The sequence below is a fragment of the Bos javanicus genome, chromosome 25 (assembly GCF_032452875.1).
Source record: "Bos javanicus breed banteng chromosome 25, ARS-OSU_banteng_1.0, whole genome shotgun sequence".
In the NCBI taxonomy this organism is placed as follows: Eukaryota; Metazoa; Chordata; class Mammalia; order Artiodactyla; family Bovidae; genus Bos; species Bos javanicus.
Window position 1 is genome coordinate 41,214,905 of NC_083892.1, and position 17,813 is coordinate 41,232,717.

General features: G+C 56.2%; 1 protein-coding gene across 8 annotated transcripts in view; it reads left to right on the top strand.

The window, feature by feature from the left end:
- The window catches only part of MAD1L1 (mitotic arrest deficient 1 like 1), a 243,949-nt gene that overhangs the window by 155,762 nt on the left and 70,374 nt on the right, over positions 1 to 17,813 (top strand). For all 8 annotated transcript variants that reach the window (XM_061402349.1, XM_061402350.1, XM_061402352.1 and 5 more), the window contains one exon: positions 10,154 to 10,242. In XM_061402349.1, coding sequence (XP_061258333.1) covers positions 10,154 to 10,242 — 89 coding nt within the window. The remainder of the gene's footprint in view (positions 1 to 10,153; positions 10,243 to 17,813) is intronic.

The window sequence follows — 17,813 nt, forward strand, 5'->3', positions numbered from 1 at the left end:
CCCAAGGCCTGTCGCCCATGGGCCAGTCCTCAGGGAGCGGATCGCCCAGGAAATGCTTGTGTTTGGTTACAGGGGGCTCTCTGCTCTGATGTAAACTCTCGAGGGGTGGAGGAGCAAGACTGGGGCTGGGGCGGTGACGGAGCACATCCTGAGGCTAGGAGGCCGCAGGCAGCCCGCCCTCCCACGCCAGTGCCAAAGGCCTTGGTCCTGCCCCTGCGTTGCTGCCGTAAGAGGGCACGCTCCTCTGGGTCTGGGCAGCGAGCAGCCTGTGTCCAGGGGCCCCGACTGCACCCAGGGCCTCTGTCTAGGACGGTTCCTGCTCCTGCTCTCCCAGCCCCAGCTCCCTGACCTGCTGTTCTCCGGACCAAAGTCAGCTCACCAGGCAAAAGAGATGTTTAAAAAAAAAACAATTAAGCATCTTTAGGTAATTGCAGGTGACGGCACAAAGACAGCTTGACTTTTTGTTAATAACTAGCAAATTCATGCCAATTAGTGTGTGTGAGTACCATTCGTGTTTTTTTCTTTAAATGCAATTAATACCCCAAGGAAAGACGACCCCACTGTAATCATGTCTTTGACACGCCTCGCCCTGATTAGGTCGGGCGGGCTGGGGCTGGAGGGGAGGCTTCGCTTCTGACTGTCACAGTACTGTCACTTGGCGACCTCAGGGACTGGGCTGGACACCTGTGCTCGGGTCCACGGCCCGCCTCCCAGGGCTTCTCCTGGAAGCGCTGCGTCCAGATGGGGGGTGAGCACGGGCGGCCTGGTGACCCCCTCCGCCTCCTGCCGCCTTCCTCCTCCGCTCCGTCTCCAAGTGGGCGCAGTGGTCCAGGCTGCGAGTGTCCAGGCTTTGCGTGCCGCCCAGCGACACGTGCTTTACAGCCACCTCCGTTGCCCGTGGACAGCACAGCCGGGCAGGTTCCAGGGGCTCGCAGGCCTCCGGGGCTTCCCCTGCACGGGAGCACCAGCAGCGCTCGCTCTGAGTCCTGGGGCTCGAGCACAGACCACACGGATGGTGGGAGGTGTTCATAGCCCTGCCGGGCGGTGCCCACCCCCACGGACCTTGCTGACACTGCGTCATTGTCAACCGCAAAACTCAGGCCAGTGAATCACTGGGAGGCGGGTGAGCCTCCATTGTTCACCACTCGCACCATCGCCCGCCTGCGCCCCCCACCCGAACATCCGGCCTTATCACAGTCCTCCAGCGGAGCCAGCTGCCTCTCCGTAAATTATTAAAAGCACCTCCTGGTTCTGACTGGTGGTGAGTCATTTCACGTTCTGGATCTGTCCTGCTGTGCCTGAAAAACGTCTGTCCTAGGCGGGCGTGTCGGTCGGGCCCACTGGTGGAGGTGACCACAGAGACCGTGAGGAGCGGGCCTCCCCAGCCCTGGGCCCCTGCCCCGAGCCTCAGCGCCTGCTGAGAAATGCTGCTTTCTCAGGAGTCTGGCCTGGAGGCGTGAGTCCACGTGTGCGGGCCCACGCCGCTTAGGCTCACGTAGGTCGAGCCAGACAGTGATTGAACCTGTAGCCTTGCGAGGCCCCTGCGTCTCTGAGAGCCAGGCTGTGACGACAGGGCGGAGGGCTGGGGTCCCACTGGCCGGGCCTGGCGGAGCGCCCTCCATCTCTGCATGAGCACAGCTGGAGCTGCTCTCATGGGGCCTGCATGGCTCCCACAGCGGACACAGCGTGACCTTGGGTCATTTTCTTTCTCTGCACTTTCTTAGCCACCCTCCCATCCTCTGCCCCAGGTGAGGCCTGGCGCTTGCTTGCCAGGTTTCGGGTGGGCCTCCCGTTGGATTCCAGCTGGCAGACAGGTTCCCCTGGGAGGTGGTGGCTCCCTGCGGGTCGGTGCTGTGAGAGCTCTCTCTTAGCAAATGTACTCAAGAAATGGCCTTCCAGGGTGAAACGCAGCCTGGACATGTTCTCCAGTGGGGCTTCTTTTGATCCGAGGCAGCAGTGTGTCCAGCTCAAGTCAGCAGCTGGCTGAGCCGTTGGTGACAGCCTGTCGCCTTTTGCACCTGGCATGGCCCCCAGGCTGAGACGGAATCGACAAGTGGGTCATTCCAGACCCTCCCAGGACCCAGCATCACCCCCCCACCCTAGACCTTCCTGGGTGCTCGATGGGTCCAGGCTGAGCAGGCCCTTTGACCGGGGTCCCCTCTGATCTCAACGTCCTGTCGTCTCCAGGAGGCCTGGGGCCCTGCCCAGTAGGGCTCTTGGGGGAAGGCAGCGGCCTGGACCTCTGCGATGAGGGCCCTTGGCGGGCAGCTCTGGAAGTCTGGCCCTCGGCCCCATCGTGACCGTCTGTGGGGCTGGTTAGAGGCTGGGCTCCTTTGCTGAGACGTGTGTGACCCCTCACGCTGGTGCTCACCAGCAGCCACGGTAGTTAGACTTGCTGTTGGGGGACGGGGAGCATGTCCTCGCCCCCACGCTGGTTGTTGCTTTGTGGGGTCGGGTACCACCCCTGGGCCCCAGTGGTGCACCCTCTCGAATTAAACTGAAGTTCACAGGCTCTGTCTAAAGGCCGTACCATACTAGTGAGCTCGCCTTGAGGACCCTTAGCATCCAGTCTCCTTGAGGAGAGGGAGGGGCTGTGTCACCAGTGGGTCCAGGGCAGGGCAGCGCTCTGCTGGGGTGGTGATGCCTGCGGGCTGCCTGAGACGCCAGCCTGGCTGCAGGGAGCAGGCCTGGTCTCTCTCGTCCTTGCTTGTGTTCGGTCCTCGGCCCCGGGGGCCGGTCGGTTTGCTGGGTCCTCAGGGCCCCTCCTCCCTGCCCCCGCGCACCCCGTGGCCTCTGGCCTCCCGGCCTCCCCACGCTCCTGGCTCTGATCCTTCTCCAGCTTGTGCTGCGTCCTGGATGCTCCCCGGCCATGAGCTGGGCCGGCCTCGGGTCCCACCGCTCTGGGATCCTGCGCGTTGCTGCCCACTGGTCAGAGTTTGTTCCTGGGGAGGCTTAGTCTCACCCAGGCCCTCCATCTGTGACAGAAGCACCCTCTCCAGCTCTGGTGGGAGGAGGCGTGGAAGGCAGGGCCGCCCCCAGGTTCTGGGCCTCGGGGCGACGCTGGGCCAGGTGGAGAGGCACGGGGGTGTGTGCACTCGGTGGCCCGCTCCCTGTCCCGGGGTGGAGCGCGGGACGAGGCGGGGGCAGGTCTCCAGGGACCGGCTTGGAGCTGGAGTTGCAGGCAGTCCCTGCCAGACAGCCTGGCCGCCTGGGGTCCTGTGTGTCCCCAGGTCCTTCCAGAAAGGTCTGTCCTGGCCCTGTTCTCCCCGACCCCCCTGGAGCACCAGGCGCCTCTTCGAGAAGAGGGCAGTGTGTTGTTGCTTCAGAGCCGCCCCCAGCAGAGACTCCGCTGTCAGCGCCTGCGACCAGGCCTGGGGGCCCCTCACCCGTTGCCTGTGTCCGAGTCCCGTGTTCTGTGCCTTGGCCCCCACCCCCCGCCCCCTGGGTCTGCTGTGTGCTGCTCCTCCTCTGTCGGGACCTCTCACCTCCCCTGGAGCCTCCTGTGACCTGACCCTGCTGCCGAAGAGGCGGAGCTGGCTGGAGGGGCCGTTAGCCAGGCGTCCTGAGCAGCACGAAGGCCTTCACCTGGGCCAGTCCCGGGGTCTTCCCCGGGGACGCAGCTGAGCAGGGGGGTGAGTCTGGCCCTGGCCGTTGCACCAAAGCCCCAGGCGAGGCTGGCTCGTGAGGCCCAGTGCCCTCTGGTAGCGCGGGCTTCCCTGGTGGTCCGCTGGTTGAGACTCACCTGGCAGTGCAGGAGACACGGGTTCCATCCTGGTGTGGGGAGGCCTCACAGGCCGTGCAGCCGCGGCTGCTGAGCGTTGCTCCCTGGAGCCCGTACCCCGCGACGAGAGAAGCCTCCAAGTGAGAAGCCTGTGCGCCGCAATTGGAGGAAGCCCACACACAGCAAAGAAGACCCAGCCCAGCCAAAAATCAAAAATAACATTTTTAAAACTTAAAAAAATCCAAATAGAACTAGGACAAATCGCTTTCCTCGGATCACACTGTGATGAAATTTGAATTTAAAAGCACAACCGAAAAAAGAAATAGCACCTAATTCTTGAAAGAAAAAATGTAATAGAACAAGAGACTTGGTCTTCATTCTTGGGTCATAAAATTGAGAAAACAGTCTTCATGGGAACTCTTCCCTTCAGAGCCTGTGGGAAACAGCCAGACCATCGCTGAGAAGAAAAGTCACAGGTTTAAATATTTATGTTATTGAACAAGAAAGAGTGAATATGTATGGATTAAACACCCAGTCCAAGAACTTGGAAAAGGAAGACAGAATTAACCTTAGCAAAGGAGAAGTACGAATTTGTAAAGATCAAAGCGGAAGTTAATGAGAAAGTGAAAAATGGTAGAAATAACAAATAAATCCAAATGCCTGTGCTTTGAAAACAAACCAGTAAAACCTTAATTATTCACAATCCTAGTGAAAAATTAATAGAAACCATCACCACCCGAACTAAGAAATAAGAGTAGTTAGCTTGGAGTTGCTGCCTGGGCGGGTCGGGTGAGGAGAGCATGTCCTGGGCACCAAAGGCCCCGGTCTGACCTGGACGAGGCTCCCCATGTGCAGCCACGCAGAGCCCTGGAGCGGGACACACAGGGTGAGCACTGCCCCGCACGCGCGCCTCCCCGAAGTGCTGAGGAGGACAGCCAGAAGCACCGTCAGAGAGAACCCTGGAGAGAGAATCACGAGGCCTAGGAGTCCGTTAAAAGCTAGGAATTATGTCACAACTCTGTTTAAAGTGAAAACCTGAAAGAGATGAATCATTTTCTACTAAAATATAACCCACAAATACTGACTCCAGAAGAGAGAAATTTCAAACAGACCAGTTACTCAGTTCAGTTCAGTCGCTCAGTCGTGTCCGACTCTTTGCGACCCCATGAATCACAGCACGCCAGGCCTCCCTGTCCATCACCAACTCCCAGAGTTCACTCAGACTCACGTCCATGAGTCAGTGATGCCATCCAGCCATCTCATCCTCTGTCGTCCCCTTCTCCTCCTGCCCCCAATCCCTCCCAGCATCAGAGTCTTTTCCAGTGAGTCAACTCTTCACATGAAGTGGCCAAAGGACTGGAGTTTCAGGTTTAGCATCATTCCTTCCAAAGAAATCCCAGGGCTGATCTCCTTCAGAATGGACTGGTTGGATCTCCTTGCAATCCAAGGGACTCTCAAGAGTCTTCTCCAACACCACAGTTCAAAAGCATCAATTCTTCGGCACTCAGCCTTCTTCACAGTCCAACTCTCACATCCATACATGACCACAGGAAAAACCATAGCCTTGACTAGATGGACCTTTGTTGGCAAAGTAATGTCTCTGCTTTTGAATATGCTATCTAGGTTGGTCATAACTTTTCTTCCAAGGAGTAAGCGTCTTTTAATTTCATGGCTGCAGTCACCATCTGCAGAAGAAATGGAGTAGCCATCATGGTCAACAAAAGAGTCCAAAATGCAGTACTTGGATGCACTCTCAAAAATAACAGAATGATCTCTGTTCATTTCCAAGGTAAACCATTCAATATCACAGTAATCCAAGTCTATGCCCCCACCAGTAACGCTGAAGAAGCTGAAGTTGACCGGTTCTATGAAGACCTACAAGACCTTTTAGAACTAACACCCAAAAAAGATGTCCTTTTCATTATAGGGGACTAGAATGCAAAAGTAGGAAGTCAAGAAACACCTGGAGTAACAGGCAAATTTGGCCTTGGAGTACAGAATGAAGCAGGGCAAAAGCTAATAGAGTTTTGCCAAGAGAACGCACTGGTCATAGCAAACACCCTCTTCCAACAACACAAGAGAAGACTCTACACATGGACATCACCAGATGGTCAACACCGAAATCAGATTGATTATATTCTTTGCAGCCAAAGGTGGAGAAGCTCTATACAGTCAACAACAAAAAAAAGACCAGTTACTACCAACTTGTAAAAAACAAACAAACAAACGGCCACCTCTGTGGCCCCGCCAGCAAACAGGAAGAGACGGAAAGGCATGAGACTGAGTGTGAGCCCCAGGGAAATCCCACTGCAGCTCCAGTGCCATCCACACTGCCCAGGCTGCCCGGGCACAGGGCAGGGAAGCTTGGGTCGTATGGACGCCAACTCCGCAGGGGCCTGCCTGTGCCGCGTGCGTCCACATGTGTCGGGGTGGGACGTGCGCAGGGCTTCTCCAGGACAGGCTGCCGCTCCAATCCTGGGCTGTCAGCTCGCAGGACGTCTGCTCCGTATTTGCCAAAAACTCGCTTGAGTTTTGACAGTCAAGTCTTAAGATCCCTTAATAACATACGGGTAATTTCTCAGCACGAATGTATTCATTTCAAGCAAAAACCAACATGCTCGCTATAAATAGGAAGATGCTAGATTAGTTCTACCGAAGCCACCAAGCGGTCAGCAGTGCCCGGTGTTAGAACTGTAGCCTGGTGATCTGGAGATTGCAGTGGTCACTGTTGGACAGGAAGAGATGCAGGACTGGTGCTGGGGAGGAGCAGGGACGCGGCCGGGGCGAGACGGTCGGCCAGCAGGCCTCGCAGCCCACTTGAGACACCACGAGGCAGTGGGTGGCAGAGCCAACACACAGAAACTTGACGGAGCCTGTGTCTACAGATGACAAGTCAGACGATGAGGAAAACCCTCCCTCCTACTCCAGCAGCAGTAAGACATGGGCGGACGCAGGAGCCGAGGGTCCTGACGGACAAGCCGGCTCCGCCTTCGGCCGAGCCCTGGAACATGCCCCAGGTTCCTGAGAACGGGCCGTTTGGGTTCTTTTTTTAAATTATGGGGTGGGAGGGGCAGGAGAGAGAGGGCCCAGGATTCTTGTCGAGAGGACGTTGGAAGCTGACCTGGTTACAGACAGGACGGCTGGGCCCCGCCCTGAAGCCCAGCAGGACCCGTGGGGCCTTCCCCGCCTCTCGTCTGTGAAAGACCTTTGCCTCCCAGGCTGTCCCCCAGTTCCAAAGAGCAAGTGTAATCAGAAAAGCAAGAAAACGCAGAAACAGAGGGAAACAGTCAAGCAAGCTGGGACAGTAATGAGTTGGCTCTAGCACGAAGCGCAGGGCCTTCAGTTCCCCCTCGAGGCAGTGGGTAACTTCCTGGCCCGTGCGCTTGCTTGTCTTGCAGATGCTGAGACGCCTGCCAGCTCGAAGGCGTTCACTAGGTCCTGGCCCCCTGCACGTCGGCCCAAGGCCAGGCCGATCCAGAAGGTTGATGGTATTGACGCCCAAAACACCTGCCAGTTACCTCCTCACAGCAGAGCAGAAGAATGCCCGCAGGCCGCTCAGACACCCACAGCCCTCGCCGCGATCTTGTCTTTAAAAGCCCTCCCTGAAAGCCGCTGGGGGTTCGGGGCCTTGGGCTTGAGCAGCCCAAGCTCCTCGCCCGCCCTGGGCTGGGCACCCTACAGCGAACACTCGGGTCACCGCAGCCTGTGAGCGACTGATTGCCGTGCGTTGTGCGGTGACGACATCAGATGGGACTGCAGGTGGACTTGCAGCTCTGGGACTTGGCCTGCGCGGTCGGCTCATGCCCAGGGGACCGGCATGTCTGAGCTGCCGGACGGGAAGCAAGTCAGACGTTGGTTGGCAGGAGGGTGGCCGTCAGGGGCGGTTCCGGGAGCCGTGACGGTGAACTGGGCACTCTCTGTGTGCGGATCTGGAAATGCCTCCAAGTGTACCACGTGAAAAAAATTTAACGTACAGAACAAGGTTAGAATACATACAGAATGACGTTTTTATGGAACGTCAGCCTTGTAACTGGTAAATGCATGAGCCGAGCCTGGGGCTGCAGGCTGGGAGAGGAGCCAGGCAAGGCTGGAGGGAGGCTTCTCCACTTCACCGGTCTGAGTGCGATTCCTGAGGCTGCAAAGCGCCCGTGGGTTCCAGGATGAGGTGTGTAGTCCTCTGGCAGGGCCTGGCACCAGGGCTGTGGGTCTCCAGGAGAGACCACCACCGCGCCCTGCTGCCAGATCAGCCCCCGCCTGCATAGAACAGGGACCAACCCGGACCACCTGCTGGGCCCACATTCCCCCAGGGAATACCCTTCCAGGTCCAGGGATGTTCGTGTCCGCTGGTCTGTTTGATTGTGACCATGAAGGTGGACACAGTGAGGAGAGGGTGCTCCTGGGTGACCACCACTGGCCGCTAGGTAGGAGGAGGCGTGGATGGCATCAGAGAGGAGGGACTGGGCACTTGGGGGCGGCAGCACATGGGCAGCTTGGTTCCCAGGAGGAGCTTTGTCCAAGGCTCCGGCTTCTGAGCAGAGGTCTGGGGCTCTGGACGCAGTGGACGCTGCTGCTCTTGAACACGGCCGGGTTCTGCTCTGCTCGTGCCACCCGTGGCGCAGGCATCACTGGTGCCGGGTAGTGAATCTGGCCATCGCCCTGATGAAGGGGCCCTGCCAAGGGCACCTGCCACCTCTGGGGCACGTGCAGCTAGCGTGGCGGGCGCTGGGCTGTGTCTTTCAGCGCCAGGAGAGGCGGAGGAGCTGGGTGTGGGCCTGCGTGTAACTCAGTTCTGCCGAGGCTGTTCTGGGAGCTGGTCCCCAGGGTGCTTGTGCTTGGTCTGTGCTCCGGCGGTCAGGCTCAGGTCTCCCAGGCCCGCTGGCCCATTTAGGGGCGGGGTCTCCTCCGGGGACCTGACGGCTGATTGGGGCGTCACACGACTGCGTGTCTGGGGCCCAGGAATCCCTCAAGTCAGGTCACCCAAGGAGGCGCTCACAGAACTGGCCTGGAGGGCTTGGTTCAAGAGGCAGTGCAGCAGGCGTCAGCCTGGCCACAGATCCCGCATTGAGGACACCGCCTCACTCCCAGCCGGGGCCTGCGGCTGGTGTGGACCCCACGAGGAGCCTTCCCGGCATCCCCTGTCCCCTCGGGGGCTCGGCGGGGAACTAAACGGGGTTAAGGTCCTCCCTGGGCGTCAGGACAGCCAGACCAGCAGGAGTCCCCGGGTCGGGCAGCGGGCCAAGAAGGGAGAATGCCGATGGCCGATGCAGGCCAGGAACAGCCTAGCTGGGTGACAGTGACCCACACACGGGGGACCGGGCTGGCTGGGGTCAGGGATTGCTGGCCCTGGGGGTGGGCTGCAGAACGGCCGGAGGCCAGTGTGGGGACAGTGGTCCTGCGCCTGCGGCCGGCCGCCTGGCCTGGGGCGTCCTTCCGCCTGCTGTGTCCCATCGGGGCCCTCAGAGCCCAGGGCAGCTCTGGCCGAGCGTGCTATGGCTGGGGTCAGCCCCACCCCTGTCCCCCTCGGATCCACGGCTGGGTCTCCGCCCTGCTCTTCTCCAGCCTCATCTCGCCCCCGCCCCCACCACTTGTTACAACAGCTCACTTCCTGGTTGCCTTCCGCACAGTCTGTGCAACTTGACATCCTGTTGAGGACGCTGACGTCCAAAATAAATAACGGATCAGGACTATCAGAACCGATCAGAGTGCTGCCGCGCTGGAATACGTTCTTTCCAGCTGCTGGGTCTCCTTGCCTCAGATTCTGACGTTTCCCCTCAATGTGACTATGTCTCCCTCTGTAGCTGTTGTGGAGACAAGAACTAAAACACTGAAGCTGTGTTTGCGGGAGGCCTGGCGGCAGACAGGAGCCCAGGGAGGAGGGTCTCCTCACCTGCCCCCACACAGGGAAGTGGCTGTGCCCTCGGGCTCCTGGGGCCCCTGGTCCAGGCTGACCTCTCGCCCGTGTCTCCTGGCCTGTGGTCCAGGCTGACCTCTGACCCGTGTCTCCCGGGCCTGTGGTCCAGGCTGACCTCTCGCCCGTGTCTCCCGGCCTGTGGTCCAGGCTGACCTCTCGCCCGTGTCTCCCGGCCTGTGGTCCAGGCTGACCTCTCGCCCGTGTCTCCTGGCCTGTGGTCCAGGCTGACCTCTGACCCGTGTCTCCCGGCCTGTGGTCCAGGCTGACCTCTCACCCGTGTCTCCTGGCCTGTGGTCCAGGCTGACCTCTCACCTGTGTCTCCCGGGACCCTGGTCCAGGCTGACCTCTCGCCCATGTCTCCCGGCCTATGGTCCAGGCTGACCTCTCGCCCGTGTCTCCCGGCCTGTGGTCCAGGCTGACCTCTCACCTGGGTCTCCTGGGCTCCTGGTCCAGGCTGACCTCTCACCCGTGTCTCCCAAGCCCCTGGTCCAGGCTGACCTCTTGCCCATGTCTCCTCACAGCTGGAGATGGAGCTGAAGATACTGAAGTCACAGGCGGCCCCGGCTGAGCAGAGCTTCCTATTCTCCAGGGAGGAGGTGAGCTCACTCAGGTGCGTCCTGCCCTCCTGCCCTGTGCCCACTCCCCCTCTGTCTGGCCCCCCTGTGCCCAGCTCCCCTGTGCCCAGCCCCCTTGTGCCCACCCTGCTGTGCTGTCTTCACAAGTCTCCCTTCTCCACCCCCACACTGGGTTGGCCGTTGCTCAGCAGCTTCCTCCTGCCCCGAGCCTGGCAGACAGCAGGGTGCCCCGCGTGGCACTTTCTGCAGGGACCTGACTCTGCTTCACCCGCGGGTGTGCACTTGTAACGACACGAGGTGTCTCCTGCCTCCCCTGCCTCAGAGGAGGGCACAGCTACAGAGGGACGTGGACCCTCAGCCACCACCCACAACCCAGGAAGAAGCAGAACCCGCCCCCGTGGGCCTGGGCCTGGTGTGTGAACCACGGCGAGGGTGAGGCTGCCCCTGGACCCTGGTGCCCACTGGCTGAGGGCTCGGTCTGGAGGAGAGCCGTTATGGGAGCCCTGCGTTTGATCAAGGAGGCTTTTGCAGCCCCACGCCCCTCCCGACCAGGGCCGCTCCTTCAGGAGGAAGCCCACTCACCAGTCAGAGGCCTCCTCTGCCTGCCTGCAGACACCCCCGGGAGCACAGCTCCTGCAGCCATGTTTGGGTCCCGGGCCTGCTACGCCCCTGCTGCCCAGCTGCAGGAACCGGGGGGCGTCCCAGCCGGGGCTGTGCCCAGCTGCCACTCCTGCACTGATCCTGCGGCAGGCGGGAGGGGCAGCCTCCCCCCAGAGCAGAGCCTCTGGGCCTGGGGTCCTCGCCTGCCCCGCGCTGCCCTCTGGAGGACCAAGGGCCGTCTGCTGTCCAGGGTCCTGAAACGTCACGGCCGTGCTGCCGTGTGTCTGGTGCTGGACGGTCGGTGGCCTTTCGGTCTGGCGTCTCACACTCTCCAGCTCTTGGAAAGTCCCTTCAATTATTCACTGGTCATTTTTCCTCTTCTGTTTTCTCTGGTTTCTTTCTGAAGCTGTTACTCAGATGTTGAACTTTCTGGATGCTTTCTGTTATAAAAACACTTTTGATCCTGTTTTCTATCATTGGGCTTTACTTTCTATAAAATGTTCTCAAGTTATCAGCCCATTCATTCTTTATTTCTGGTGTTATACTCTTAATTTCTTGAGGGGTTTTTTTTTTTTTTTTGGTAGCATTGTTCTTTGAGTATTCCCTCATGTAAAATGTGTTCACTAGCTCTTTGATGTCATAATGGGACTTTCTGAAGTTTCCTTCAGTCCATACCCCCTTCTGTTTACGCTGCTTTCTCTGTCAGCATGGTGGCTGGGGGGAAGGCCTCCTGCTGATGCTGTGCCTGCGGTCCTGGCAGTCCTGGTGGTCTGCTCACAAGGAGGGGGCACTGACCCCTCCCGGTCCCGCCTGGGCCCGATGGACTCTGCTGGTGGCTTCACTAGATCTACCGTGGCTGTTTCACGGGGAACCCTCATGTCTTCGGGGAAGAGCACTGTCTGGAGGTGGGCTGCCAGCTTCTGGGTGCAGAGCTGGGGCAGGACCAGGGTTTGGCGTTCGTGGACACGGCCCTTCAGTGCCCCACCAGCCGGGGCAGCTTGGCCCTCCACCTGGTGTCCCTCTGCTCCGAGACCTGCTCTCTTCTCTCTCAAGAAAATAAATCTCTGGTCTTCAGCAGGGGGTGAGGTCTTGCAGCTTGGTGCTTGGTGTGTCCAGGATGCAGTAGAGCCCACCCTACCTGGAGTCGGGACAAGACGACCATCGACAGACACCGGTGCCACAGCGACTCAGGCGGGGAACTGCCTGATGAGGGTTTTACAGCAGCAGCATAGGAACGCTTCTGCAAACAGTTACGCATCCTCTTTAAACAAATGATAAATTTCAATAAAGAAAAATCGTCGTTTTTTTTTTTTTAAAGAACCAAATGGAAATTATACACCTGCAAAATACAATAACCAAAATACAAAACTCACCAGGTAATAACACCCCACAGTAGACTGCCAGGCCAGTAGAAACCCCTCAGCAGAGCAGCTGGGAGACAGACTGAGCACAAACAGGAGCAGAGCCTCAGGGACCCGTGGTCAGCAGACAGAGGGGCACCTCGCTTAGCTGGGGTCCCAGAGGGGAGAAGGGTGTTGAGGCTGAGAAGACACCCTAAGAAGTAATGACTGGCAGTTTCCCAAATCTGGTGAAGGGCATGAAACTACAGGTTTAAGAAGCTCAATGGACCCCTTACATCCTCAAACCCAAGAAACCCGCACCGTGACATGTGCTGATCAACCTCCTGAAGATTAATCACGAAGGAAAAGTCTTGAAAGGAGCTGGAGAGAAACACTATTATCTGTGGGGACATGGATCTGAGCGGCAGCGAGTTTTTCATCTGAAAATGCAGAAGCCAGAGGAAGTGCACAACATTTTTCAAGTTCTGAGAGAAAAGAACTGTCAGCCAGCAAAAGCATCCTACAGGGATGAAAGAAACTCAAGACGCCCTCCGCCGAAGCAAAGCTCAGAGAGGTTGTCACCAGCAGACCTGCCCGTAATGAACGTCAGAGGAAGCTCCCGGACAGGAGGGGCACAGTGAGACGGAAAAGCCTGGAAGTTCGACAGGGAAAGGACAGTGGCACGGGCGAAAACGGGGAGAAGCGGCGGGGTAGCAGGCTGTCCTTGTGGTTCTGAGATCGTCCCCGAGGTGGAAGCCTGGAGCGTCCCGCGATGCTGGTGCTCGGCACACGCGTGGCAGCCTCGAGCCCACCTGATCCGACAGCGGGCAGCGGGTCTCAGCACTGGGAAGCCGCATCATGCATGCTCGTCTCCATGCTTCCAGCAACAGTAAAAAACACACACAACGCCGTGTATCCAAAACGCTGCAGAATGAGATTCTAGAAAGTGGCCAAGGAACCCACAGGAAGGCGAAAGAAGGGAGACAGAGGGAACAGGGAGCATAAGTGAAGCGGCAGATGTGGCCATCGGGAGGTCAAGCTACATTTAGTGTGAGCGACGTAAATGCACTCATTAGGAGGCAGATGGGCAGCGTGGATACACACACACAACCCGCTTACATCTTATCTGCAGGACTCACTTCAGCCGTGACAACACGGGTAGGTAGAGAGTAAAAGAACAAGAAATGGTGTGCGGGGCACGCATGAGTGTTTTTAAAGTAGGTGTGGCTTATGCCGATGGAACAATGTCAGGTAAAGTACGGCGGACCGAAAGGGACGCTGTGTGAGGCTCTGTCTGCACAGAAGCGTGACTTCCAACTCACGGAGCCAAGTGATGGCCTGGGACGAGGTGTGGGCAGATCCGCCTGTGCGGTCGGGCCCCGGCACAGTGCCCCCAGGAGCAGCAGGGCTGGCCTGAAAGGCGGCAGAGACGCGGAAGGACTGAGCAGGGCCCGAGCAACGTCCGCAGGAGGCACGGTGGGTGGACCGCGCCCGGCTCGCGGAACAGCACGTCCCAGAGTCAGCTTCGCCCCCATGTGTGCTGTGTCCAGAGGGAGCTCGATCCGGAAGTCAGTGCCAGGGGAACCCAGGGGAGTCTCCTGGCATTTGGAGATTAAACACTCTGTTAAACAGCCCTTGTGTGAAAGAGGACGTCTCAAAGGAGAGACAGACAGCCAAGTGATGGTGAAAACAGACCTGTGAGTCTGTGGCTCGGGCAGTAGGAGAGCAGGCAGACGCCTGGTTTATAATCCAGTCTCCAGACCTTGGAAAAAGAAGGGCATAGGGAGCCCACAGCAAGCAGAAAGGAGGAACTCGTAAAGAGCAAATATAATGAAAGGAGAAAAACAGAAAATTACTGAGGCAAAAAGCCAGTTCTTGGAAAGTTAATGAACCTCCAGCAAAGGTGATGAGTGTAAAGGAGGCAGCGCGGAGCGTCAGGACCTGGGGGCGCGGGGGCCTCTGCAGCCTGCAGCCTCTGGAGGACATGGGGATGTTACGAGCAATTTATGCTCACAGCACCGTCAACTTGGGCACGACTGACCACTTCCTCAAAATCCAGGGACTCACACACCCCATCCAAGATGAGCTGGGTGATCTGTATCACCTGTGTGTGCGCACACTCAGCCATACCTGACGCTCTGCGGCCCCAAGGACTGCAGCCCTCCAGGCTCCTCTGTCCGTGGGATCTTTCAGAGAAGGATACTGGAGTGGGTTGCCATTTCCTCCTCCAGGGGATCTTCCCGACCCAGGGATTGGACTCTCCTGTGTCGGCAGGCGGATTCTTGACCACTGAGCCACCTGGGAAGCCCACCTGCACTGTCCTGCAAACCTTGAAAACTGGAACTCACGATCACAGTGCTTCCCCCAAAGGATGTTGCCAGGTCTGTGGGTTGTCTCTGGAGAACTGTAAACGCTGAGAGGATAGGTATCATCAGCTTTACACAGTCTGTTTAAACAGTGGAGGAGGAGGTGGCCCAGCTTGTGGGGGGCTCTCCAGAGGGGCGTTGGTCAGCTCGTGGCGGTGGTGGCTGCGGGTGTGTGCATGCGTGGCGGTACCCGTGGGGCCTGTGCTCCTTGTTACCATTGACAGAGGCTCCGTGAAGAGGGCGTGGGCCTCCTCCTAAGTTTGTGCGGGTTCCTGTAATTCTTTACTGAGGAGTGGGGGAAAGAGAGAGGCTCCAAGCTGCTTTCAGAGGTGACTCCCCGTGATGCTGTTCCCGAGACCTTCTGGGCTGTTAGTGGTGGGAGCTTCCTGGCCTTTCCACGGCTGGCCCAGGGCTCGGCTCTTTTGTGTCGTTTACCATGTGCTTCTGTTTTCCAGCTTCTAAGGTTTTCTGGACGCTGTCATTTCTGTCTTCTTTGTTTTTGCAGAAGTGGGCCTCACGAGAAATCAGGAAGGCCTGTGCTCTCGCCTTAAAGGAATTTTGAGAGAGGTTGCACTTAAGTGTAAATGTAGAAGCCACCATCTTCAACTGAAGTCTGGCAATTTTTCTGTTCATAAGCGTTTTATGCACAGTGACCCCGCACCATGTAAACCCTGTCTCTCCACTTTGTCCTGCGACACTTTCCTGCGTTTCTGCAGCCTTCATGTAAACACTAACGCTTAGTTTGTCTCATACTACAGTTGACTGTTCCCCTTTTGGAACTTGAGTTATTTCATGTTTTCAGCTGCTGAGAACAAGCTGTGATGAACATCTCTGCATGCACCATTGTCTGTGTTTTACACACACACACGCGTGTTTTCTGGGTCCCAGAAATCCGATGCTACTTGCATGTAGGATTCCGATCGTTATGGTTTTGAAACCAAGACACACACCCCTCCCCCCAACGCCCCCATCAGCAGCTCTCGTAATCATTGCGCCAAAACCGCTGACGGGCACCCCGTGCTTTCTGTGGGTCAGGCTCTGCACCCCAAGCTTTCCCTTCAGTGCTAGCCCTGAGGGATTTTAAATGCCCGTGTCATCAAGGCGTACTCCACATACGACAGTCTGTGTCCCTTGTAATGCCCAGTGTCGTGGGCGCCAAGGGTGGGGCTGTGGGACTTGTCCCCCAGAGAGCAGATCTCGGACAGCGTGTTATCTTTGGTGAAGCTTAAAACAATGATTGGATTTCCCTGGTTGCTTAGTGGTGAAGAGCCCTCCAGACAATGCAGGAGACACGGGTCCGATCCCTGAGTTGGGAACATCCCCTGGAGAAGGAAATGGCAACCCACTCCAGTATCTTGCCTGGAAAAATCCCACAGACAGAGGAGCCTGGTGGGCTACAGTCCATGGAGTCGTAGAGTCGGACATGACTGAGCAGCACGCATGAAAACAATGAGTAAAGTGAAAGCTAGTCTGCGGGCAGGAATCCCTCAGCAGAAATGGAGTGGCCATCATGGTCAACAAAAGGGTCCGAAATGCAGTACTTGGATGCAATCTCAAAAACGACAGAATGATCTCTGTTCATTTCCAAGGCAAACCATTCAATATCACAGTAATCCAAGTCTATGCCCCCACCAGTAACTCTGAAGAAGCTAAACTTGAACGGTTCTATGAAGACCTACAAGACCTTTTAGAACTAACACCCAAAAAAGATGTCCTTTTCATTATAGGGGACTGGAATGCAAAAGTAGGAAGTCAAGAAACACCTGCAGTAACAGGCAAATTTGGCCTTGGAATACGGAATGAAACAGGGCAAAGACTGATAGAGTTTTGCCAAGAGAACGCACTGGTCATAGCAAACACCCTCTTCCAACAACACAAGAGAAGACTCTACACATGGACATCACCAGATGGTCAACACCGAAATCAGATTGATTATATTCTTTGCAGCCAAAGATGGAGAAGCTCTATATAGTCAACAAAAACAAGACCAGGAGCTGACTGTGGCTCAGACCATGAACTCCTTATTGCTAAATTCAGACGTAAATTGAATAAAGTAGGGAAAACCACTAGACCATTCAGGTATGACCTAAATCAAATCCCTTATGATTATACAGTAGAAGTGAGAAATAGATTTAAGGGACTAGATCTGAGATAGAGTGCCTGATGAACTATGGAATGAGGTTCGTGACATTGTACAGGAGACAGGGATCAAGACCATTCCCATTGAAAAGAAATGAAAAAAAGCAAAATGGCTGTCTGGGGAGGCCTTACAAATAGCTGTGAAAAGAAGAGAAGCAAAAGGCAAAGGAGAAAAGGAAAGATATAAACATCTGAATGCAGAGTTCCAAAGAATAGCAAGAAGAGATAAGAAAGCCTTCTTCAGTGATCAGTGCAAAGAAATAGAGGAAAACAACAGAATGGGAAAGACTAGGGATCTCTTCAAGAAAATCAGAGATACCAAAGGAACATTTCATGCAAAGATGGGCTCGATAAAGGACAGAAATGGTATGGACCTAACAGAAGCAGAAGATATTAAGAAGAGATGGCAAGAATACACAGAAGAACTGTACAAAAAGATCTTCACGACCCAGATAATCACGATGGTGTGATCACTGACCTAGAGCCAGACATCCTGGAATGTGAAGTCAAGTGGGCCTTAGAAGGCATCACTACGAACAAAGCTAGTGGAGGTGATGGAATTCCAGTTGGGCTATTCCAAATCCTGAAAGATGATGCTGTGAAAGTGCTGCACTCAATATGCCAGCAAATTTGGAAAACTCAGCAGTGGCCACAGGACTGGAAAAGGTCAGTTTTCATTCCAATCCCAAAGAAAGGCAATGCCAAAGAATGCTCAAATTACCGCACAATTGCACTCATCTCACACGCTACTGAAGTAATGCTCAAAAATTCTCCAAGCCAGGCTTCAGCAATATGTGAACCGTGAACTTCCTGATGCTCAAGCTGGTTTTAGAAAAGGCAGAGGAACCAGAGATCAAATTGCCAACATCTGCTGGATCATGGAAAAAGCAAGAGAGTTCCAGAAAAACATCTATTTCTGCTTTATTGACTATGCCAAAGCCTTTGACTGTGTGGATCACAATAAACTGTGGAAAATTCTGAAAGAGATGGGAATACCAGGCCACCTGACCTGCCTCTTGAGAAATTTGTATGCAAGTCAGGAAGCAACAGTTAGAACTGGACATGAAACAATAGACTGGTTCCAAATAGGAAAAGGAGTACGTCAAGGCTGTATATTGTCACCCTGTTTATTTAACTTCTATGCAGAGTACATCATGAGAA